The 25,799-nt window shown below is 39.3% G+C and overlaps 1 protein-coding gene across 2 annotated transcripts; it reads right to left on the bottom strand.

Annotated features, from left to right (window-relative positions):
• vldlr (very low density lipoprotein receptor) lies at positions 1 to 25,299 on the bottom strand. 2 transcript variants are annotated; one of them, XM_084104580.1, is made up of 19 exons: positions 24,956 to 25,288; positions 19,942 to 20,061; positions 16,351 to 16,473; positions 15,021 to 15,143; positions 12,787 to 13,158; positions 12,511 to 12,633; positions 11,885 to 12,007; positions 9,400 to 9,519; positions 9,140 to 9,265; positions 7,658 to 7,829; positions 7,240 to 7,458; positions 6,964 to 7,082; positions 5,957 to 6,096; positions 5,000 to 5,141; positions 4,676 to 4,825; positions 2,847 to 2,888; positions 2,499 to 2,579; positions 1,764 to 1,933; positions 1 to 851 (listed from the first exon to the last, which is right to left on the bottom strand). In XM_084104580.1, the coding sequence occupies exons 1-19, from the start codon at positions 25,020 to 25,022 to the stop codon at positions 816 to 818; spliced, it is 2,568 nt and encodes an 855-aa protein (XP_083960706.1). In that variant the 5' UTR covers positions 25,023 to 25,288; the 3' UTR covers positions 1 to 815. The 2 variants fall into 2 exon arrangements, with proteins under 2 accessions (XP_083960706.1, XP_083960707.1); XM_084104581.1 differs by lacking the exon at positions 2,847 to 2,888 and having other exon boundaries at positions 24,956 to 25,299.
• Between the last annotated feature and the right edge of the window lie 500 nt (positions 25,300 to 25,799).

Raw genomic sequence — 25,799 nt, 5'->3', positions numbered from 1 at the left:
TTACTTTAAACTTTCATTTTATTTTACGTTTGCAAATGTTTCCTTTTCACAATACAGAGCATTTTGTTCCCCTGTACACTGCTATATAAAAGGTCACAGGAACAGCACACAAACATACAAAATAGTTTAACAAACTTCTTTTTTTTTTTTTAAATACATTTTCCTCTACCCCAGTACAGTGCCCAACCATAGCAAAATTGTCTCAGTCAAATGTATACAATCTTATTTACAGAGGAACATTTGATCAAAGTGCTTGAAGAATCCTGATGATGTTTTCCAGAGAGGGATATATACAATGTTTTACAAATGTTGTAACAGCACTTTTCCCTATAAGCTTTTTTAACCCAGAAAGACACAAGAAGCTTCATAATAATGTGTTTCTGGGAAATAATGTTCATTTGGAAAACAGAAAGAAAGAAACTTACATCTTAAAGACATGGCCATCTAAAATATGCATTTTCATTTAAATATTTCAGGCATCCACACACACTACTGGCCATCTATTCTTGATTCTGGTTCTCCAGCTATGCCGTCATCCTTGGAAGTGGGAAAGTAAGGCTGTTGAATCATTTTGGGACCGTTATGGTGTGAGTGAAGGTAAAAACCCAAACCCTCGGAATTCCTTGATGCTTTGAACACACAAGCGTGAGCAGGATGCAAATACTTTCTGGTAATGACATCCTCTTATTGGGTGGGAAAAAAAACTTGGAAATGCACTTCAGAAGGCAGGTGGTTGTGAAACCGTTGAAACGGCAGCAGTTGCCATTGGTGCCAAGTGGCTAGTAAATAAACTGGAGCATTGTAGGGGTTTCGGGTTATGACAAGTCATCTTCTGTGTTTACCACTGAAATCTGCAGGAAAAGGACAAAAAAATTAGGGGGCTGAAGTTCTAGATGCATTATAGCTTGTTAGGAAAACATGAAGCTTTTAGAAAAATGAAACTGACTTTGGGCATAAAATGTAAAAGGAGACATATTCCACAAACACAACCACAGGCCCCGTTTACACCTGGTATTAAGATGTGTTTTGGTCGATCGGATCACAAGTGGACGACGCTAAATACAGGTGTAAACGGGGTCTAAATGCTTTGAGCCTGTCCACTTTTGACCACTTCCAGAGGTAGTCGTAAACGCATCAGACCGGATTGCTTTCAAAGTGTAAACGCTCATGCCTACTCTCCGCCTACTGACCTAATGAGTAAACATTATGGGAAGCGGCTAGCAAGAAGAGATTTAAACTTTGTCGGCTGAAGACTCAAGTTTGGTTTGAAGATGAAAAAACATACCAAGCACAATGTTCTCTCACCATTCCTGATTTCTAACACACACTCACAGTGTTCGGCTGGTCTTGAGCTGTCAGAGCAAAAATTAAATCTGATGCTCTCCATATGTTTTTCCATCGTCTCCGGCTGTGTTCATATGTAAATTGTGCAAGCTTTTTTCGTCCATTAGATCGAAAGATCTGAAAAGGCCCATACATTTACCCCATAGACCCTGCCCTCAAAGAAATCAGGACAGAAGTGGTTGAAAGTGGACAAGAGAGACAGATTAAAACACCAGGTGTAAAAGAATTTGCGTCTCCTTGTGATCAACCAAAGCGTATCTTAATACCAGGGGTAAAAAGGGCCACAGAACTAATTGCCACTGTTTCCATTTTTGGCATTATGGCATAGCAGAGAAACATGTGCTTTTAACAATGAGGTAGATGACAAATCTATAGTTTCATTAATTTCAAACCGCAGATAATGATTATGCATTACTCACAGCAGGATATGTGTGGCCTACAGAAGCACTGTGTCTCGTGATATCGATATTGAGGTCTTCCTCTGTGGTCTTGAGATATACTGGATTATCGAAGTTCATGCTCTTCTTATTTTTGATCTGCCAGTTGCGCCACATTAAGTAACCACCCGCAGCAGCCATGGCCAATAACACTGCAGGCAAAGAACAATGAATTTAATAACTAACAATTCATCTGTAAGAACAGTGAAAATGTGCTAGCCAATTTGTAATATTAAGAGAAAAAACGTGTTAAAACTCCAAAACTATCCTGACAAAATGTAGTTTTCTTTCTTGTGTGACATATGCCCAAACTTTGTTTCAATATTAAACAGCTCATAGACTTTATTACAAGCTAAATGGCTGTAGTTACGTCATAGCCATGAAACATGATTTGCTACTTGCTAGTTGGTTGAAGGTGGTATTATCAGGAATGACACGTTCATTCTACAGAGCATTTGATTGGTCAATAACCAGCATAGTGCAAAACTTTTGGTCCAGTTTCCCTGGAAGAGGAAGTATGGATTTCAAAAGAATTCATCTGGTAAAGATTAGTCAACTTTTAGGAATACATTAACACATACAGTAGAGGACTTCAAAGCTAACATACATGGAATAAAAGCCTCAATTTGAATTCACCAACAAACACAGATGTATAAAATCATAAATATTACAACTGCATACAGCATATCATTACAGGAGCAGAAACAATGTACTTACACACAGGTAGAATAGCCCAGGCAGCAGCGGATCCTTTGGCCGATGAATTTACTTCATGTATGGAGGTGCTTATGTTTCCTTCTAAAAATAATTTTTAAAAAAGTAGTAGAAAAGGTCAAATCTAATGACTATGAAAAACTATATCAAGAGTCCGCAAAGCAACATAATAATGGAAATGGCATAAATGAAGTTTTGATTTGAGGGCAAATAAACAAGCTGCAACAAAAATGATGAATGGGAGGTGTGTGTGGGGGGGGGAGAGTCTATTCTAAATGCAGTGTTAAAGACTATGGCTACAGTTTTATTTTCAGATTAAGATTCAAGAAGATGGGAGGCAACTAGCCTTACCAGTATGAACTGGTTCAGAGGCAACCTTTGATATTGCAGATGCTGTAAAAAAAATTATAAGTATAATAACTGGAGGCTCCTTTTCCATATAACATTTTTCACAAGTATGTTCTTAAAGTGCATGCTTCAAATAATCCAACCACAGTCAATGTTATCCACCTTATTTTTAACATAGCGCAGCCATTTGTAAATATCTGGCTCTGGTGTCACCCACTTCCTTGTTATGCTGCTTGACATTGCAAACTGGTATTTCTTATCATATTATTGTAATGTTTTGTCATAATTGTAAACACTTTTGTAGTGCAAATAGTTTTACCATTTACTGTACTTTGTTATTCTTCTAGTTCTTTAATTATAGCGGCTAATGAATCGAAAGTCTTGCACATTCACAGAAAAAAAAAGGAAGTTTCACATAGCAAAATAAGGTAGATAGGCTAAATGTAAAACAATCTGTAAACTTTCAGTCTGGCATTTGTTAATCTAGAGATTAAAGGGACACTTCACCCATTTGCATTAAGCCTTGTATTGTTAGAAACCCAGTCATATTTTTGAATGATCGTGCATTATTCCCTCATTTTCCCCTGAGACGGGAGAAACACAGATTTCAGTGTTGCGGTTCCTGCTTATGATGTAAAAACGTCATTTTGCGTCATTCTAAGCAGGAAGTCCCATATCTTTGTAGAGGGGTTGAGACTACCTCATTTTTCCAGGGGGTGGGACCCACTCACGCTACAGACCTATTACAGATCAGCGGGTGGGACTTCACGTGCAGAAACTAAAAGCAATATCCACCATCTTGTTTGGAAGCTAAGCTAACAGGCGCTGTGGAGCCAGGTGTGAAGTTACAACAATGGCGGAAGGTACTCAATATGATATGGAAGAAGAGGATTTCGAAAGTCTGAAATCAGATGTTCGTGGCTCCCTTTACGAGCCGCAATATAGCGAAGAGCAGCTGAGGCTGATGGAGGAACAGGAGGCAGCTGCTGCGACCGAGGCAGAAGACCAGCCTGTCGCGGATGCGGACTGAACATCCCAGCACCATGCAATAATTCACCATTTTGAAAGAAATACAAACGAGGAGTAATTCACTATTGAGTTCGCCAACTAATTAGAAATTTTGTGTGAAATGAATTTCAAGCTCTGGTGGTAGCTAGCCTTGTAGACGGAAGAGTGATTTCTCTGATAGGCAGATACCTCATAGGTGGTGTTCTGGATTAGTGGGAGTGGCTTGCGGAGCTGTGCAATGTGGTGCATTGTGGGAGTTGTTGTCTTCCATACAAATGCGCCCTAAAGTTACTTTCTGTCTTTCCTCGGTCAAGAAGGCACCAAATTCGAAATTTATGTTACATTCATATATGACCCACTTTCAATAAAGATTAATGTTCCCACGGGTGAAGGGGAACAAAATCAGCAGATCTTAGTTGCGACCAGTAGAAATTCAAGAAAATGTATGAATATTTGAATATCCCACATCAATCTGTGCTTATGTTAGGAGGGACTAGCATTAGATAAAGTTCCCAAAATCACAAAGCAGAGCTTTTATTAACAGGTCAGTCATCACACCAATCAGTCCACCTCAATGCAAGCTTGAAGGAAATGTTAACGTGCCACTTCTACTGACTTCAATTGTGAAGCCAACTATCATTATTGCAGGAAGCAAAGCAAAGCAAATCAGTTTTTAGCACTGCAGTCAGAACGGGCCAAAGATGACCACCAAAGAAGGATCATGAATGACAAAAATATGGATGGTACACATTCAAAAATGTAACCGAATGCAAATGCTTGATCAGCAATACACTGACTAATGTTACGAAATGAAAGTTACGTGCCTGGTCTGCAGCGCAGGCCATCCGAGGAGAGTGTTTGGCTTTGCGGACACACACAGGTATATTTAGGGGAATGTTTGTTAATTTGTGGAGCTGGCAGGCACATGAAGGAACAGCCTCCATTCTCCATCTTCTCGTTACACCAGTTGGTCCCTGTTTTGAGAAGACAACAAAACCTGGTTACTACCAACATCTCCCCAGACTCTTCAAGATCAAATCAGAACTCAAAGTCTTCAAGGCTTCTGTTCTTTCCAAACAATTGAGACGTTTGTGAGTCACAGAATCAGCAAAACATTAAAGAAAACTCTAGATAAATTCCAGACACACCAGACAGCTGAATTAGCTCATGGTACACAATGATGTCCTGTGGTTCATTGAGGTTGCTGGCCAGCACAGTTACATCAGATCCTGTGAACTTGTTTGCGCCATAGATGGCCTCATTCTCACCGTCTGTCCAGAAAACTCGATCCTGCGATGGGAAAAACAGTGAGGATAAGAGAAAACAAACTTGGTTTGTTAAATCAAATAAAAACAAATGCTCACGCACTGCTATAGCACAATTTGATACTTCTATTGATCCATTTTATGCCGGGTTCAGACTACACGATATAAGGCAAATTTTGGCATGATCCGTTTGACGTAGGGTGTCATGGTGATTCATAAAAGACAATGGGTATCGGGACTCAAGAATTGATCGTTTTTATCTCATATAGTGTGTCATAGTGAATGACAACTCTGCTGCATCTGCGGCGCTTCATGACGTCACAAGACTAACGTTTCTTTTTTTCCGGTCGTCCACAACAGGTTCCGTCACATCTGTGACTTTACGGAAGATCTTTTGTGCTCTTATTGGTCAGATAGCTTTCAAACATGGCAAAACAAAGGAGAGACAATGGTATTGGTGCTGCTAGGTAGAATTATGCAATGGAAGAAAGGTTCATAGAGCTACAGTAATGGCAACAATACTCCTGCCTTTATGATGTTTCCTCGAGGGACGAACATGACAGAGTTAAAAAAGATAAATTCTGGTGAACGTTAGTGAAGGCTCTTCAGCAACCCGGTGAGTACTGGAATCAGTATTAGGCTAGTCCAACCTTTGTTTACACTCTTGTGAAGTCAGTCACTAGTTCGGTCTTCTCGATGACATCACGCACGTTGTTAAAGACGGCAAGTGATGATTGGTTGGGAAGCAATGTGTAGTCTGACATATTTCTTGTCTATGACACAATAATTCAGGATGAACCCAGCATTAGTTGTCAGGTGTAATTGATCTAGTTGGTGTACCTCAAAAACAGTAAGGGCAAAAGGGTGGGCCAGGTATTCTGACGACTGCAGAACCTTCCGACGGTTGTCTCCATTCAAGTCTACACTACAGAGCATGTGCAGCTTAGAATCCACCCAGTAGAGTCTTCCCTTGATCAAATCTACAAGAAAAGAGGCATGATCAGGGGATAATTCTGTCTGGTTGATAGTTGGTCAAACAATAATCAAGTCAAAAGAGCCTAACTCCCGTTCAACTGAAGCCCTTCAGAGTTTTGCTCCAACCCTAATTAAACAGACCTGAACCAGCTAGGCAAGGCCTTCAGAATTACTTAATCTAATTCTGGCATGTGAAAGGCAGGTATGTTGGAGCAGGGTCACATCTAAAGTCTGCAGGACTGTGGCCCAACACTGAGATTTACCAGAGGTGCCAAACTCTGCTCCTGGAGGGCCACCGTCCTGCAGTGTTTAGTTCCAATCTTCCTCCATCAAAAACCTGTAGTTTTCAAGTAATCCTGAAGCACGTTATTAGCTGGATCAGTTGTGTTTGATTAAAGTTGAAGCTAAACTCTGCAGGACTGTGGTCCTCTAGTTTGGTGGAAATTGTCCAAATGTCCAAACTGAAGTCCAAATGCTTCTACAAACCCCTAACCCATAGATGTCTTACTTCATTCCTGGTGGGCCACAGTCCTGCAGAGTTTAGTTTCAACTCTGAAATTTGCTAGAGAACTACAGGCTGGTGTGTTGGAGCAAACTAAACTCTGTAGGACTCTGGCCCTTTCAAAAGCCAAGTTTGACACCCCTGCCCTAAACTGGCAATTACCACTAGTTTCTGGGAAAGCAGAATACCCTAGAAGCCAACCTTGCTCTTCGAGAGCTAGAATCCTGCAGAGTTTAGCTCCAGCCCTAATCAAACACACATGAACCAGCTAAAGCAGGGTTGGAGCTGAAGTCTTCAGGTAGCCTTCTGGTTCAACTATTGAAGTTGGTTCAAAAATAAAGTAGGTGAAACATCACAAAACTTCACACACCAAGAGTGATTCCATTGGGCCACTGAATGTCTGTATCAACTAGGACCTGTCTGTCAACGCCGTTCATACCAGACTTCTCAATCTTAGCTGGCTCGCCCCAGTCTGACCAATACAGGAATCTGTAATTGAAGGACACATATGCAATTATTTGAAATTTATACTAGCTCAAAACAGATGATCACCTTTAAAAGGTTTTAAATGAGCAAATTTGAAAACTTTGGAAACTTTTAGAGAGCAGTGGAAATGTTTTGATAATACCCATTCCAATCAATTTACCCTGAAAGAGGATCCACAGCAATAGAGGCTGGTTCTTTTAGGCCACTGTTAAAGAGCACCTTCCTCTTGGTCCCATTGAAGTTGGCAACAGCAATACTCTTACTGCCCAGGTCTGACCAGTAGATGTTTTTGTAAATCCAATCCACTGCAATCCCAACAGGAATCTGAACATTGTCAATCACCTTCGTATGGCTTGATTCCTGCTTATCCAATACTGTGCTGTGAAAAAATAAAATAAATAAATAAATAAATAAAATAAAATCACCAAATCATCAGGCAAATATGGGTTTGTAAGCCATCTAAGTATCTAAGTAGTAAGAGAAACACATTTCTAACATTTATGCATGAATACCTATTCATATAGTAGTTACTATATGACTTTAAAGTGAGGAAGAGGCAACAGAGAGCCAGCGGTTACCTAAAAATTGCCTTCTGCCCCAGGTCAGCCCAGAATATCGTCTGCTGAACGAAGTCAGCATCAAGGGCAACTGTGTTCCGCAGCTGCTCCACAATCTGAGTATATTCACGGCGCTCCAGGCCTAGTTTGCGGATGTCTCTTCGATTGGTGAAAATCAGACAGGGCTCTTTACCTGAAAATGCAAAAAGATGAGTACCATAAATGCAGGAGTTCAAAGTTATCAGGGTGTCTGCAGTTCAGTAGAAAGTATTAAAATATCTTAAATGTACCTTTCTCAAATTTAAGGTCATTAAAAGACTTAAAAGCCACATCTTTTATCTGCAGGTCTTAAATTAGGTCTTTAGAAAGACGGAGAAATCCTGTTAAAACAGTTCCACGTTGCTGTGCTCAAGTGCCATTTGAGCCACCTTAAAATGTCATCCATCTGCACTCTTCAGTCTGTTGTGCTTCCATCCATCCATCCATCCATCCATCCATCGATTATATAACCTTTGTTTTGTAATTAAATTCTATAAAATTTGTATTATCTTAAACCAAGCAGATACCTCAGTTTGACACTTTCAAACTATTAGTGGTGCATTTACCCTGGATAAGAGTGGGTGTTTTTTTATTATTATTAATTCCAATGGGAACCAAGCAATGTGGCTTGTGGGATTGACAGTGGATCTATTGAGAGCATTGACAAGTTCAGAAATGCACACCTTTATGCAAATGTCAAATACCAGACAATATTTGTGAGAAGTAGTGACGCAGTTGTGAGCAGGAGTTTCTTTTAAACTTTGTGTATATCATGTTTACATATTGGATGCTTAACAGTTGTTATACATGTGAATATTCATTGTGACTAGGCTGGCTGGATTTTAAAGTTTAAAAAGTTATTAAATTGACACCTTATCTTTACTTTGGGAATTCAGAAACAAAGCTTGCATCTTGTTATTGTGTGTATATAAATGATGATTATATAGGCTGGGTAATTTTTTACGGTGTCATACACACATACACACTCTACAGACATAACCCAAAGCAGAGGAATTCTAGCATTGAGCGGAGTTCTGCTGCTGCAGTATAAACACACCATAACTCTGGCTTGGGCTGTTTCAAAGCAATCCATTTAATTTTTATACTTTAAAAAACTGAAAAAATGTCTTGAGAAAGACATGTACCACTGTTACAGTACCTGATGAATACACTATATGTTCTACTTCCATATATATATATATATATATATATATATATATATATATATATATATATATATATATATATATATATATATATATATATACATATACACACACATCTATATGTTCGCATTCCACTGCCACCACAATTTTCAATAACTCAAGTCTGTCATCAATTATTCCTTACTTGTTTGAATGCGAAACCCAATGTTTAAAACAAATCAGCATTTGTTTAATTCAGCCAAGCTACAAAACCGAGGGTGGAACCTCAAATGAAGCACAGAACTTGACAAGCGCTTACCTACAGCCTTGCACACTCCAGTGGTGGGGTCCATCTGATAGCCATTGTGACACTCACATTTGTAGCCTCCCTTAAGATTTATACAAATTTGACTACATATACCAGGGTTGAGGCACTCATTGACATCTGTGGAGAAACAATCATAGTCTCAGTTCCTATTGAGGAGCACAGTCACAAAGATCCATTTTTTAGGAACCATAATAATCAATACTAAATTCATTTTTGGACAACATTTGAACAGTACGTGTGGCTATTCATACCACCGCAGGTCTTGCGATCGATGAGCTGGAGTCCTGGCGTGCAGTCGCACTCGTAGCCAATCGTCAGGTCGCGGCAGATGTGCGAGCAGCCTCCGTTATTGAGCAAGCATTCGTTCATATCTGAAACAAAATGTGGATTGCTGCGGTACACACTTGGAATATCAATGCGGCACATTCACAGGAGACGCATGGATGCAACATGCTGACATTTGCAAGGATCAATAATCCAGAGGGATTCCACATGATGAATGTCCTCAAGGTGGAACCATGTCCTTGAATCAGGTTTGAAAACATGGAGCGTGCTACTCTATATTGACTCCATGCTGGACAAATGTGCCATAACACTGTTTTATAGCTTTAATGAATGATGTTTTGAGCCCATGTCAACTAGTCGTGGATTACAACATAAGCTGTGCTTGTTCTATATGGAAAAAAAACCTGTAAAAATTCCTGTCCTCTGTCCACAAACTGTGTATTTGTGCATGGTATCCTATAACAGCCAAAAAAGAGAAGCTAAAATAGTTTCTGTTCTCTATTTTTTCAAGCATTGTGATGAATGGTGTGAAAAAATAAGATAAAAAAATGTTTTGGACCAACAAATGCAATCAACTCTGACGTAGAAAGTGATATACAACAAGACAATATCAGGTCTTAAGGTCTTGTATATTAAGATACAATAGCTGAAGTTCTGCTCACTTCCTCTGTAAAGGCCTTTTTCCAACTTGATTCACACAGAAAGTCAAAAATGGATCAAAATAAATTGGATTTCACTTTTAAAGGTTCACCCAAAAAGATATTTTGAAGAATGTTGGTAACCAAACAATTCTGATGACCACTGACTTGTATGATTAAATTACACCAAATCTAATTTTTTGGTGTTTTAAGCACTGAGATCTGGATTATTTTGACTAGATTCACATTGTGATCCATTTCAAGGTCTTTTAGCAATGACTGTTTAGTTTTTCAGAACTAAACTGATCCTGCAACAGACACATCAAGAGTGGGACAGAATTCCTGTTTGGCATCCCTTTTATCCGTCCCCACGGTCCATTCACACCCCAAACATCTGGAACAGTTTAAGCATTTAGGTCAAAATGTACAGCTTGAAACAATTTTCCCATGCTAACTTTTAGACTCAACAATGCTGTCTAACAGACTACTGTTGCTGTGTGAACTAATTATACAGCAGGTTCTCCCTCCTGATGCACCCATGATGCTTCAGTCTGTATTTAACCAAGTCAGCACACTACACACAACAGAAACATTTGAGTAAACTGTTCTAAGATCAAAGTTCGAAAAATCTCCCATTGACACATATTACAAGAATGTTTGCTGAGGTCACTTTAATAGTCACAAACTGAATAATGATTGGTGTTCTTAAAGGGTTAGTTCACACACAAATGAAAATTCAGTCAAATTCTGAATTTCTCAGACCCATAAGTTTTCATTCATCTTCAAAACACAAATGAAGATCTTTTTGATGAAATCCGAGAGCTTTTTGTCGCTCCACTGACAGTTTACACAACTACCACTTTGACGCTTCAAAAAGTTCATATGAATTGAGCAGTTTAATAGGACGTTTGAGCTTCAGTAAGAACCAATGAGGTTCATTCTCGTGTTACGCAGCACGTTTGAGCTTCCTCAAGAACCAATGAGGTTCATTCTCGTGTTACACAGCACGTTTGAGCTTCAGCAAGAACCAATGAGGTTTGTTCTCATGCGTCAAGCAGATTCAGTTGCGCTTCTGTTTATGTTCGCTGATCAATGTTTATATGTGACTAAAAGCCTAAATTAAGTCTGTTCATCATATAAAGCGATCAAGTCTCATCAGAAAATGTGGACAATACCGCTCAATTCATATGGATTAGTTTTACGACCTCTTTATGAGCTTTTTGAAGCATCAAAGTGTCAGTTGCGTAGCTGTCAGTGGAGGGACCGAAATCTCTCAGATTTCATCAACAAGATCTTCGTTTGTGTTCTGGAGATGAATGAAAGTCTTATGGGTCTGGAACGACATTAGGGTGAGTAATTTATCATTTCTGGGTGAGCTAACCCTTTAATTGTGTTTATTTGCATAGTGAATTGTGATTGTTGTTTGTTTCTTTTTTTGTACCCATTTAAGTATTTATAGAGAACTCTACACTGCAAAGACAGTGTAACTTTACAGAACTGATGATGCAATTCAGTTAATAACTAACTAATTTATTGTTAATTCTAATGTTGGGGAAGTTGGAAATAATACATCAAAAAACAAACTTTAAAAACTAATATGTAATTACGTAATACACTTAGGTGCCAAATTGCACACTTCTAAGAATAAACCACATTTAATCTGACACACCCACAAGATATTTAATTCAAAGCTTTGTGTGCACTAGTGATAGACCTTCTCTGACATTTTTAGATGTCTATAGAAAAAAGTGACTTGGTCAGAAAGCCAAGTGGTCTTTTGTAAGGAGAAGAACAGCAAAACACTTGTACGTACTGCACTCTTTGATGGGTTCATCACTCCAGTCAGGACAGTCACGGACCTTATTACACACTTTACTCATCTCAATGCACTCTCCACTCCGACACTTGAACTGGTCAGGACCGCTACACTGAGTTACTGAGCAAACAGACAACGAGAACATCAGTTTCAGTCCTTGAAATAAATCAAACACAAAAATATAGGATTTTAACCAATCAAAACATGTAAAATGAGAGCAGCAGTTGTAAATTGGTGGGTTGTGACCCAATATAGGATAGCAATTCTGTTAAAAAATGCAAATGCAAATGATAATAATAATAATAATAATAATATTCATGCATAGATAAGATAGCAAAATAGGCTTAATTAAAATAAATGGATTACTAAGTCAATTGGCAAAATGGCCAATATTGATTCAATATTTGGTCCAGTGTTTGTTACATGTTTTATGCTGGTGGATAAATTCTAAAACACTGCCATTATATAAAACTGTCTACTTTCATATTCAGCCAATGTCGAAATCTTTCATATTACTGGGCTGTTAATGGTAATATTAAAAACTTTCTTGGGTTTTTAAGGATATTTGTTACTTTTCCAGGTGTAGCATTCTGAGGAAATATTTTTCAGCTCAACGGACTCACAGTTTTTGCAGTTGACTTCATCTGTGCCGTCTGCACAATCTCTGAGCCCGTTACACTGTCGGCTGCCATGGATGCAGGTGCCGTCATCGCACTTAAACTGGTCGGGCCTGCAGGTACGGGCCGCTGCAAATGACACGGACAAACACAGACCTGTTAGTTAACCAGAAGCTGGAACATGCAGAAAACAAAAGGTCATGTTTCCATGACAAGAACAGGAACGCGCAATAAACTCCAGCCATACACTCCAAAACAAAACAACCCCAACAAAGAACTTACAGCAGTTTTTCTCGTCGCTGCCATCCTTGCAGTCTGGGTCCCCGTCGCAGCGCCACTTTCTGTGAATGCATTCCCCCGAGCCGCACTGCATCTCACTGGGCGAACACTTCGCTGGCGGCGTTGGGTGTCGACCGCAGCGCTCCGGCGACTCGTCCGATTGGTCCTGGCAGTCCACGTCGTCGTCGCACAGCCAGCTTCGGGGAATGCAGGTGTTGTTCCCACAGGGGACTTCACTGGGGCCGCAGGAGGCAGGAGCGCAGTCCTGCTCGTCGCTGCCATCCCCGCAGTCATCCTCACCGTTACAGACGAAATTACGAGACACGCAGCGGCCACTGGCACAGGTGAACTCCAGAGGGGCGCAAGTAATGTTGCCTAATAACACCACACAGGAGAATGTGTGTGATGCAGATGTCAAAAGGGCTCGACAAATGCTTCAGGGTTTCAGAAAAGTCTTGTGGACACTAATAATGGCAAATCATTTCATAGAGATCTGAAATTTTCTAGAAAATATAGCTTTAATGGTGCTAAATTTCCCTCAACAACCGTCAGCTTGTCTTACTGTCTGCATCAGTGTTGTAATTGGTAACTAAAACTATTACTTCTCTGGTTCATTTCTTTCATTCAGTTCCTAGAGGTCAGACGTCCGCAAGTAAAATCATGAACACACTGGAGAGCTGCTTTATAGTAGAAAATGAGGTTGTAATTCTATTTGAAATACACTGACATGGTTTTTTCATGTTTAATACTTTAAAGCTGCTTGATTTATTGCGATCTATTGTATAAAGTGCTATATAAATAAACGTGACGTGACTTATATTTTTGTTATTGAAATGAAAGCGTGCAGCACATATTTACACATTCATTTAAACCTTGCTCTCATCAGTGTGTGTTCGGCTTCAGGATGTTTGCAAACAGTGTATCATTGCTCATGTATCCCAAACTTTTTTATCCCAAAGCGAAGAATGAAAAAGAACTTCACCGCGAGAAAATCTGGGACTTGTATATAAAAAATAAATTACTAAAATGTCAACCAAAATTAAAACTAAAAAATATAAAAGCTTATTCAAAAAAAAAAAAAATTACTATAATAGATAAAAAACTGGTCTGCTTTTATTCAGTCAAAGAGCACTTACCAAAAGTAGTATTATAGGAATTAAATTAATGAATAAACAAACAAACAAATAAATAATACAAAAATATATAAATAATAATACAAATTAAATGCAAAATAAATCATACAAAATAAATAAACAAATATATTAATTGTTAATATATATTTGACATACTTGGTCTTGACATAAAAATTATGAGAAATGTTAGCAACTATAGTAAAATCCCTGACTTCCAGATGTTTGTCTCACTGCAAATCTGATCAGTTTAAAGTCCCCCTGTGGTGAAAATCAAGGTTTTAAATTTGTTTATATGGTGTTTTTATTCTGCTTTAAGACAAACCATGTGCTAATTCATAAGTCAGCACCATTGCTGAGTATTTTCTCCTTAAAACTGCAGTGAACCAAAGACAGTCTCAAAAACACAGTTTGAAATCGCTGGTGTTTCTGACGACACAAACTACATTAGTCAACATTTGAAGTGGATCAAAACCTTTCATCAAAGTTATACATTCATTTTGAACAATACTCGTTTTAGGACAGCTTTGATTAACTTTTTTTGATCCACTTCAAATGTTGACTACTGCACCTTGTAACCAATCAGGTCAACGTGTGATCATCAACAAGTGGATCTCTGAGCTGGTGTGAGTGAGTGGAGGCGGGGCTCATTTGCATATTCATAGAACCGGCTACACTAAACGAGGCAAGGGTGTAGGAGTTACATTCAAGCTATTTTAAGGCATGAAGAATTTTTTCTTCAAGGAAAAAACATTTAAATATGCAATTTTGGTGATCAAAGATGAGTTTTAAGGGATAAAACTGTCAACAGGGGGACCTTAAAGAAACTTTAAGAAGACTCTATTACTCTTTTATTCAGGACAAAAGCAAAGATGTATTTGATTGGGACAGCATTACAAATCAGTTTGTAAAACACAAATGTACCTATCCAAGCATAATTCAAACAGGGCTTAAAAGAAAAAACTGAGATAATTCCTTAATTCCTAAGAGTTTACTTTGGCTCTTGATGACTCGTTTCCAATTATTGGCTTTATATGCAAAGCAGGAGATGAGGAAACCGGGAACTGAAACTGATTGTAAGAGGCGTCGTTGTGTCTAGTGACTCACCACAATTAATCTCGTCCTCTCCGTTGTCGCAGTCTTTCTCACCGTCACACTTCCAGAAGACGGGAATGCACTGCGTGGAGCCGACGCCACAACTGAACTCGTTCACTCGACAGGTTCTCGTGTCTGGGAGGAAAAGCCAGGCAGGACCATAAGACAATTCACCTTAAACATCCGATTTTACAACTCTACAGACAATTTGGTGACCCATACTTAGGCCAGTAACGCCTTCTGAACGGTAACCTGTATTAGCTGCTTCCCACAGAAGACACTTTCACATAATTGGTGAAACTGTGTAAAATAATCTATTCTAAGTGCTTGCCAGGCTTAGCATAAACGAACATTGTTGTACAACACGTAACATGGGTGTAAACCTTCACAAAGAAACAACCTTTAGACTGATGTGAACAATTAGGTTGAAACATTTATCCCTTTGGCAACCCTCCAATGGTTAAGAGAGGTTGGCGGCTCAAACATGACAGGAAACTTAATATCAAAAGGAAGGAGGGTGCTGTTGCGTAATCCATGAAACCTTTGATATTTTACACCATAAGGGTGAACTGTACAAACGTAACATATCCTTCATATAAACGACCTGCTGCATGAGAAAGCAAAAACCAAACGGAAATATTGAACATGAGATGTAGTATCTTTAAAACATCACATGTGAGTTTATAGCCACCCATGTGCAAAAGTTCACACACACACACACACACACACACACACACACACACACACACACACACACACACACACACACACACACACACACACACACACACACACACACACACACACACACACACACACACACACACACACACACACACACACACACACACACACACACACACACACACACACACACACACACACACATGGTCCCTTTCCATTTTCTGCTGACTAACTTTCCAACAGCTGGTCAAACAAGACTTGATATAGAGCAGCCACGCATAACTGCACGTACTTCTGCTCTCGACTGTATAGCTACAGCAGGTTATTAAAGCAATAGATCATTTTTTAAGCCCCTGTCGTAATAAGTGCTTGAACTTCAAACTAATCTCATCATTCTATGCATCAGAACAAAGACATGCTGAGAAGATATCCATGTGCTTTTGTAATGGATGTCATGTAAAATCTTAAACTAACACACAGGGGTGTATCTAAAACATATACTTCACAGTTGAGATAAGACTCTCACACTCAGGTTAAAAATAAACAGGTAACTGTATGGTCTAGCTTTCAAGGTTACCCACTCAGACAGTGAACACAAAGTCACAGCGAAGAATGTGAATCAATATGTGTTAACGGTGGAATCTGACTTTAGACTTACGGCACATTTCGATGCTCTCGTCCGAGCCGTCCTCACAGTCCGGTTCACCATCGCACTGCCATCTCTTGGGAACGCACTGTCCACTGCGACAGACGAAGTCCACCTCGGCACAGGTCTTCCTCACTGAAACGGTCAAGAAAACACAACCGTTACAAAACCTACTTTTTAGTAGAATCAGCTTCAAAGGGAGGGAAAAACAAGCCATGCACAAACATGTCAATTCAAGAGTGCTTGAAATACTTGCTAATGACACCTAGGTATCCAATAAAAGATTTAGAAATGCTGTATATGAGTTGCAAATTTTACACTTTTGGCACAGTTTGATCACAATAATACCCTGGTAATCCAGAGTTCTCGCGAGAGCACAAGTTTAATTTGCTCAGCGAGTTACTCTGGTGTCGAGTAATGATGCTCATTAAATATGCCCTTGTATCCGAGCTGCACCAATCACATCGGGTTATCTGATATAGGCGGGCCAGAGGCGAGCTGAACAGATGACGACAGCGCTGTGACGTCGAAGTCATTAGTAAACATTGCAAGATGGCTATGGATGAACACCAGTTGTTTGAAACGGCTTTGGCCGCTACAATGAACGAGTTAGACTTGGCTTTTTATCTAAAAGAGGAACAGAAGACGGCGCTCGAATCGTTCCTTTGCAAGAAGGGCGTTTTTGCTGTTTTGCCGACCGGATACAGTAAGAGTCTAATCTACCAGTTAGCTCTGCTGGTAGCTAAGCGTATGGGGTTTATTGTTGTGATTGGTCGTAGTGTTATCCAACTGCGTGCAGTGAGATTTTCAAATGTCACCCCTCGAGCTGGGCGATTTTCATTGGTCGATGCCAGACTATTAATCTTTTAGATTTAGGTCTGGATTTCCAGGCTATCACAATAATGCAATGTGGAACCATTTCAGGAATAATTTAGTTTCATTTCCACATTTAGTTTCATTTCCACATTTTCATTGATTTGTTAACCATTTGAAGTTGAACACCACTTTGTCTAGCCAAATTACAATTTTTTTTGTCTAGAGGCCAGGTTTGGCTCCAGATATAAAATGAAAGGTGGGCCAAGGTGATAATCCTAGTGGGACGCAGGGGATACTAAAGTGTGTAGTAGTAATAGCCTACACTTCACTAATAGTTGCTTTGTATATCGCTACGCAATTCAGAACATCCGTTAACCTCAAAGGTAGCGAATGAGGCTAAGGTTATTATCATGACAGCCAAAAAAACAAAAGGGAGAAGAAAAATATCTGGAGCTGAACTGAATATCGCAGCAACTGCTGTGATTGGTTATGTGGTGTGGGGCCAGGGTGGGCCAAGCTCCTGATTGGATCCCACCATAAATGAATTTATGCTTTTAAAAAAGACGCCAGAGTGACATCATAACACGACCGTTGCAGAAACTTCGCCTGCTCAACGTCTAGTGTGACCACGGCATAATTCTGCTCACATCTATTATAATGAAAAGCAATAACCTCTGCTGAGCTCTCATAGCCTGCACATTTTTGCTTAATTCAGCACTGGATATTGATTGAAAAGAAAGCCCTTCAACCCTAGAGTGCCACTTTAAGATGGGGGCTCTTCGAATCCGCCGACATGAAGTAAAGAGCAGCTCTCTCTCCGTCTCAGACACATTCACAGTCTCTTCATGTCTCCTCTCAGCACAAGTGCTCCTCCGAGCAGGAGGCCTCCTGCCCACAGAATGGCAATAGGAGACGGAGCTGAGCAAACTGACAGGACACACATTCTCAACACAGGGCCGAGTGTTTGCTGCCACTGCTGGGATACAGTCAACCATGCGGCGTGTGCTGATTTATGAGATGGAGGCGAAGACCCCGCTCTTTGCTTTTAGCTTTATTTTTTTACTCCAGTTGGTGTAAAATCATGTTACATTAGATGTTCACATAAGGCCAAGTAAAGCTTGTGGTGCAACCTTTACCCACACAGTATCAACAAGAAACCACCTAATATTTACCTAAAAGAATCTGTCATGTACTTACACATATTATATATACACACAACTGGTTTGGAATAAAACGTTTTGAATTAAGATTTCTTAAATGCTTTTGAAAGCATTTTGCATTTTTTTTGGATCCGATTAAAACCGTAATTTTTTTAAAATATTACCATGATTTAAAATAACTGCCGTTTATTTTAAAATAAAATATTTCCTGAGTCTTCAGTGTCACATAATCCTTCAGAAACCATTACAATATGCTGGTTTGATGCTCAAAAAACATTTATTATTATTATCAATGTTGAAAACAAGCGCTGCTTCATGTTTTTGTGCAAAACATGATGGATTACCATTCAAACAATTTAAAAAAAGAAAGAAATTAATACTTTTATTCAGTAACAATGCATTCAATTGACCAAAAATAACAGTAAAGTAATTTTACTCATACAAAATATTCGATTTGAGATAAATGCTGTTATTTTTAACTTTGTTAATCAAAGAATCCTGAATATATATATTTCCACAAAAACATTAAGCAAAACAATTTTAACCCTGATTAGCACCATTATTATTAATTTAGCACCCATAAGAATTCACAATAATTGATCATCAAATCATCATATTAGAATGATTTCTGAAGGATCATGTGACACTGAAGACTGGAGTAATGATGCTGAAAATTCAGCTTTGATCACAAGAATAAAGTAAAGTTTAAAATAGTTATTTTAATTTAAATAAAAAATCATCATATTATAGTTTTTACTGTATTTCAGATTAAATGAGCATAAGTGACAAAAACAAATAAAAAAACCTATTCCAAACTTTATCAGTAGTGCATATAATATTGATATGGTGCATGATCAAATATCTAAAATATTGTACATATTATATGATTAAATTCAGTTATAAAGTATATTTACGCTACAATAGTGATCATAAGCATCTATTGATATATAATTTTTACTGTATGTTTGCAATTCCCATTTACTTTTGTAATGTGAAACAGGATATTCAATGGGGGGGGGGGGGGGGGGGGTCTCTGCAAAAGCAAAAGTGGTGCTTCCGCCCTCTGACACTTTATCAGATTGTGTCAATGTTTTAAAATACCATTTCATTTCATATTTCAAAACATGTTTCATTCTGTGGATTATTCCATTCTCCCGAGTAAAAGGTGAAGAGGCCTAAATGAGAACACTTGGATCCAAAAAAAGCTCATCATATCTGTGCCGGCCCTCATCTGCAATTTCTCTCGCATCAATGACCCAGTTATCAGATGAGCGTTAGATCACCCAGTGGGAACAATCTTTACACACACAAAAAAAACACTTAGTATGCAGACATAGGGATGAGAGTCAAACAAGCAACTGTAGCTCATCAATATTTTAATTCTGCTGTGCGTTGTCCAACTGCATGCCAATCGCTTTATGCAGACATTATGACAGATTACCCAAGAGTTACATCAGCTCTCAAGATCAAGACTAGTTTAACTGTGGATCAGGGGAATCACATGCTGGCATTACACTAGCTCGTAGGTGTGGTTATTCTGGCTCGCATCAAGACAAACACGTGTCAGAAAACAATGACGGATGTTGTGCATGGAGCGGGTGTCATTCTCAGATGACTCGAGACTCACCGCAGGACGTCTCGTCGCTCCCGTCGGAGCAGTCCATGTCTCCGTCGCACTGCCACACAGAGGGAATACACCGGCCGTTCCCACACTGGAACTGAGACTGCTCACATTCTGTCTGGGAACCTGTGAGGAAGGAGGAGGCAGAGTCAATGGTGACGACTCGATGTACAGAATTTGATTAAAAAAAAAAAAATCCTGCATAGAGGTGTGTGATATTAATAAAAAAATATTTTCTGTGATTTTTGTCAATTTTCTCCCATCCCAGATTTGTACGCGGAGAAATCTGCAATCTTTGCTCAAGGGCGCTCAGTTCCGCAGCCAAATTGTTTTGAGGCAATGACCTGAGCTGTAAACACCATGTGACTAACTGGGTCTGGAGCCACAGGAAAACAAATGTTGAAATGAAACAATGTGATAGTCTTTTTTTCCCCTATTGTGGCGTATATCCGAGTGAAACGGCTTCTGGATCAAGAACAAATGTAGGGCGGGACTTGATTTTGTCAAGTGGAATTGATTGGATGGTTGTGGTTTGCTATTGGTGGATCTCATGTGAGTGACAGGTTGCTCCGCCCTCACGCCAGTGAACACGTCATCAGAGAAGAGAAGTCACTGCAAGAGGGAGGGGAAGTTATTTTAATTAAAGATTAATGATTTCTCGGTTAGATTTCTCGGATAGTCTCGGCACATGAATTTAAATATAGTGCACCAAATTATTTTTTTAATAAATACTGCAATATTGCAGATTTCCATTGGCCTATTACCCATAAAATGTGAGTAATGATGTCATCGTTAAAACAAAACTCAGAACTGTCATGTAAATTTTGGTGTATCAAGATATCTGCCTTTCAACCATTTCCAAACATTGTATATATGGGCCCAAGATGCCATTAGTGTCGTGCAAGAGCCGATACCCTTTCTCATGGCCTGATCAAAAATATAAAGCGTTATTTTGTGCTGGCTTTAAACTCAAATTACATTTTCATGATTGCAAATACATACGCCATAAAGCATTTCTATAATTGCCAATCTGGCACTGACTACCCATAAGAAGTTTCGATGGAATTGCTTTGTTGGAAAACCTACCGACATCTACCAACAGGGCCATGTTAACTAGCTAGACAGTGAATCAACTACTACTAGTTTATCTGGCCAAATGCTAACTCTGACAGGGCCATCAGCCTTATTACAATTCTGTTTGATGCCGCTTAGTGCTGTGAAAGTCCTCAGTAATGAATCTGTGAACAGACCAACATAACCATTGACAACCAAAACATTTTGAAAGGTCTCTGCTAACCTGACCCGTTTATAAAAAATTCTGACCGAGTACATGATTTGATCAGAGTTGCAAGCACCTAAAGCAGAGTTATAATGCTCTCTGCGGAAGATCGGACTAAACGTGATCAAAAGTGTGCGGTGTAAAACTTACAGTTCAGTATTGAATTAATCAATACAGTTCAGTAATAACGCAATGGTGCATTAACTGCAAACCGGATGGAAATAGCTTTTGGCAAGACTAATGGTCTTCAATTACAGTGTGGATTAAATCTGGAATGAGAATTTAGTCAAAACCACCCGTAAAATAGCAGTAATCTCTTAATAAAATGACCTGCATGTCTTCTGAATGAGGGACAGCGCAGCCAGTCCTTCAAAACAATGCGGTCACTTCATGGGCACCAACTTATGACACATGACATAACCCAAAGTCAGCCGCTCATGTGACCTGCCTGCCATTCAGTCCAGGATCAGTCAGGAACACTGTCAAAGCTGGTTAAATCTGTACCACTCCATCAACCCACTCAAAATGAAAAGAAAATGGTATGGTAGAGGTCTCTAAACTAGCTATAGGGTTTAATATGCGTTTTACAGTTTCAGATTACCGTTATCAGGCTGTGTAAATGCAGGAAAGCTGTTCTTGACCATGACCGCATTTGAGAATCTTCTCACAGCTGCATGTGTGCTTCGAGACAACATTTTTTTTTCTTTTTACAGTGGAATAGCATTTATACCAAATACCAAAGCTTCTACCAAATAAGAAAAACAAATCCTAATTCACTAGAGTGCATTATGCAAACCATTTGGCATTTCAAAATAATTTTGATGTTTCCAAAATGCAGCACTGACACTCTGCAAACATTCCTTGAAGAAAACGTCAGCTCCGACATTCACTTTTAAGCTGTGAAGACGACTTGCAGAGACTGAGCTTGCCAAAGGCCCAGAAGCTTTATTCTTTCATATCTGTGCAAAACATTTACCACATGACTCCCAAAGCTCTGATTCATCAGAATATCTTTGCTCCATCGCTGACAGATGCTGAGAATGCCTTAATCTAAAGTACTCCTTGGATCCCATTTGGATCAGCTGGACCTTAAATCTCAAAACCAAACCTCATATCAGCATTACATATTCCCTTTTGAGGCAAATATCAAGTAGTATTTCCTTGATTTGAAACCCATTTATCTTTCCTCATCAGCAGAATGACACCAATTACTTCGAAACTGTCATTTAGCAAATGCTTTCATGCAAAATTATCTTCAGTAACTCTCATTGCAAGGTTAGGCCCTAATGGAGTAACGTGAGGCTATAAGGACGTTTCTCAAGGGCACAATGGAGACATGGAGATCATGGATAAACTGCTGAAACAACCTTTCAGTTCCCAGCCCACTAGGCCACAGCCTCCCCAACCTAGTTGTGCTTGCGGTTCAAGCTGAGATGTTGAAATTTACAAAAACGTCACCAAAATGAGTCACCCATTTAGACATGTAACATGCATAATTTGAGATGCACAAAGAGATAAATCATAAGACGATTTGTTTTAGTGAATAAAAAAAAATACAGTGTTGTAAGTTTAGGCCAATTACCGAAACAAATTAATTATATGAGATGGTTCTTTTTAGTCAATCTTTTTTAGTCAATTTGTAAAGTGGCGATTTCACATTAATTTGAACGATCTGATTTGTATGAAAACAGAGGGGTTTGGGGTTTTTTTTGGGGGGGGGGGGGTCATGCTTCAAGCAAGCATGAAGCTTTACCCATGAACTAACCCGACCCATAAACCTAACCATCTGTGCGAGTAAGCAGAATCTACAAAATCGTACAAATGATACTGTACAAGTTCATTCAAATTACCCACTAATCCCCCAAAATTTAAAACCATAATGAATTTCCATGAGAGTGTCGGTGTGGTCTGACTCCTGAATGAATAAATCTCAGGAGTCAGTTCTTTTTAGTCAATTACAAACACTTATGAATCAAAGTGGTTGCTTATTTAAAGTCCCACTGAAGTGCCTTGAAATGTGTAGCATTATTCAATCTGTTGAAGCGTTTTCCACTACAACAGGAAGACAGGGCGAGACATATTGAACAGCGTTTAGCCGCAGTTTCCTCCTAATCTCGATCCGTTTCTCCTCCTGATCTCCTTCACATCGCCTTAAAATACAGTATTCTGTGCAGAATTCAAATGGGTCTGATACGTTTTCTGGTCTTCGCCAACTAGATCATATGATCCACTCTGTTTATCGAGTCTCTGGACCGGAGCTGTGGCGGTTTGCGTGACACTAACGTGAAACCAGACTTCATTCGCCCCAATGGAAAGCATATTACACTGTCTGAATCGTTCCCTATCCCCTATATAGTGAGCTATGTGCCATTCACCATGTAGAAAATAGTAATTGTGTGAACAAGTGATCAATTTTAGCTGCAGCTTCAGTGTCTATTTATAGTGTAGGGGGCGGGGCTTCAGATTAGAGAGAATTTGATTGGACAGAAAATCTGATGAGAAGCTGGAGTGCAGAGTGATGTCATCAAAATCACTGATGGATGAAGTGAGAGACTGGAAGTTTTGAATGCTTATATCTTCTGTGACATTGTTTTGGAGCACACTAGCTTATTGATAACAGTAAGACGAACATATTCATACTAAAAGCAAAAAATATTTCATGGGGACTTTAACTAGCCTAGAACAGTAGCTCAAGTTACTTGACTGAAAATTAACTCAAAAGTACGGCTGCTTTAATACGAGAAATCAATGTAGCTTAATTACTGAATAGTCCTTAATATGACAATATTAAGCACAATACGAGTTATGTTGTAGTCTAATCAGAAATGATCTAGCCTAAAAGAATCGTTAAACCATTAAAAAACGGAATCGTTTAAGAGGAAACAGAATCGTTCGGTTCTTTAGGTTCGCAAGCCTAAAGTTTACATAGGGTATTAATTTCAGAAAACGCGTCGCATGTACACGCCCCCATATTGCCCTCAGTCATTGCGCAAGAACGCGTCCAACCCATTGCTTGGATTGTGTAGATCGCGCATATATATCATAAGCAATTAAGTATATCATAACTCTTAAAAGTTTAATTCACCCCGAAGCTAATAAACGGGCCACGGAAACCGTGCCGGAATACAGGCTGGCGAACGCGTTTCACACGCGCTGCAACCGGAGTCACCTGTTTAATTACCGCAACCAAACACGCCTCGCGACGCGTCTTTACTGAGCGTGCGGACTGAGATATTAAACAAGCATTCTGAACGAATAGTGGAAAGCCTATACATGTATGTTATAACACAACAGGCCTATACTATGCATAAATAAACGCTCAAACCTTAGAAGGCGTTGGCGCAGATATATTCAGCTACGCGTTCAAAACGCACATGATTATGTTTAAAAAGGGGACATCATATCAATTAAAAAAATAACACCATCAATAATGTGAAATGTATGGTGGATTGCTATACAGCTATCATTTGCAAGGGCCTTACATTTAGACGCATTTTAAATAAGCGATCAATGGCCATCCAATCAAACACATTTTACACTCAAATACCACACACGAACACATTTTTCCCATGAGATAAAGCACGAATGATACCAAGAAAGCCCAGTTTAATACAAGGCATTTAAATCCCCTCTGAGAATTAGATTGGAAACACTGTAACCACTGACGTTGTGAGAACGCGGTATTGTTCTGTATGATCTTCCCATGGCAACCATTGTTACATCAGCGTTCTAAACACTCACCGCGCGCAAATCCACACAGCTGAAGACATACTGGCAGGACGAGAAGCCCCAGGATAGACGTGACCATTTCGCGCTAGAGAACCTGAACCCCGTGCTGTCTGTCTGTCTGTGGCCTCGTCCCTGATATTGTAGCGCAGCCGATATGTCTTCGTGTGGAACAAACAGAAAGCAGTGTGAACCGAGGGCTTTTATCTCATTTAGGCAGTTCCCCGGTCAGTCTCCCCACACGAGCGAAGCGGTCAAGGAACCGCAATCCATGTCCTAATTTAATGATAGCGTGAACCTGCAGCGAATAACCGCTCCACTGCCGAACACTGGCGTGTTTTTTCCCCCTCCAACATGTCATTTACACATTGTTAACCCTTTCTTTACCATATCTTCCACTGAAACTGCCTTATACGCGTCTGGTGCAGTCTCTCTTTGCCTTTATAAGACATGTGAGGAATAAATAAATCAATAAACCATATTCTTTATCCTGTGTAAGTTTCAGTCAGTTTAAATAGAAGGATAGACCAATGTTTTTGGTACAATACAAAGCTGTTTAGGAACTTTTTAACGTCACTAATTATGGAGAATTAAAGTTTTCAATCTGATGAAGAGGAACTAAGTCCAGTGGGCCTTTAAATAACTTTTTTTTCATTGTGTGTAGAACTTTTTTATTAACCTAAAAAAACAAAATTTCACTGTTAAAAACCCTTTGTGGAATGAAAAGAATCCATGGCTGTTTATAAATGCCTATAAATAAAGAGGCAGATTGGTCTCATCCATCGTCATCCATGTGTGAATTGACTTGGATTTGTGTGTGACAATGATGTAGGCTATTAAAATCAATTAAGTGAACAGT

This window comes from Abramis brama (genome assembly GCF_963993115.1).
Source record: "Abramis brama genome assembly, chromosome: 25".
Taxonomy (NCBI): Eukaryota; Metazoa; Chordata; class Actinopteri; order Cypriniformes; family Leuciscidae; genus Abramis; species Abramis brama.
This window is presented reverse-complemented; position numbering and strand designations above follow the sequence as displayed.

What these genes read in the sequence shown, in the direction of transcription:
- vldlr (XM_084104580.1), bottom strand. Translation starts at nt 25,022, where the DNA reads ATGGTCACGTCTATCCTGGGGCTTCTCGTCCTGCCAGTATGTCTTCAG. An exon ending in TTGCCCTTACTGTTTTTGAG is followed by an intron (nt 5,142 to 5,956) that starts GTACACCAACTA and finishes TTCCCATCGCAG; the next exon opens with GATCGAGTTTTCTGGACAGA. An exon ending in TAGGCCACACATATCCTGCT is followed by an intron (nt 852 to 1,763) that starts GTGAGTAATGCA and finishes CTTTTCCTGCAG; the next exon opens with ATTTCAGTGGTAAACACAGA.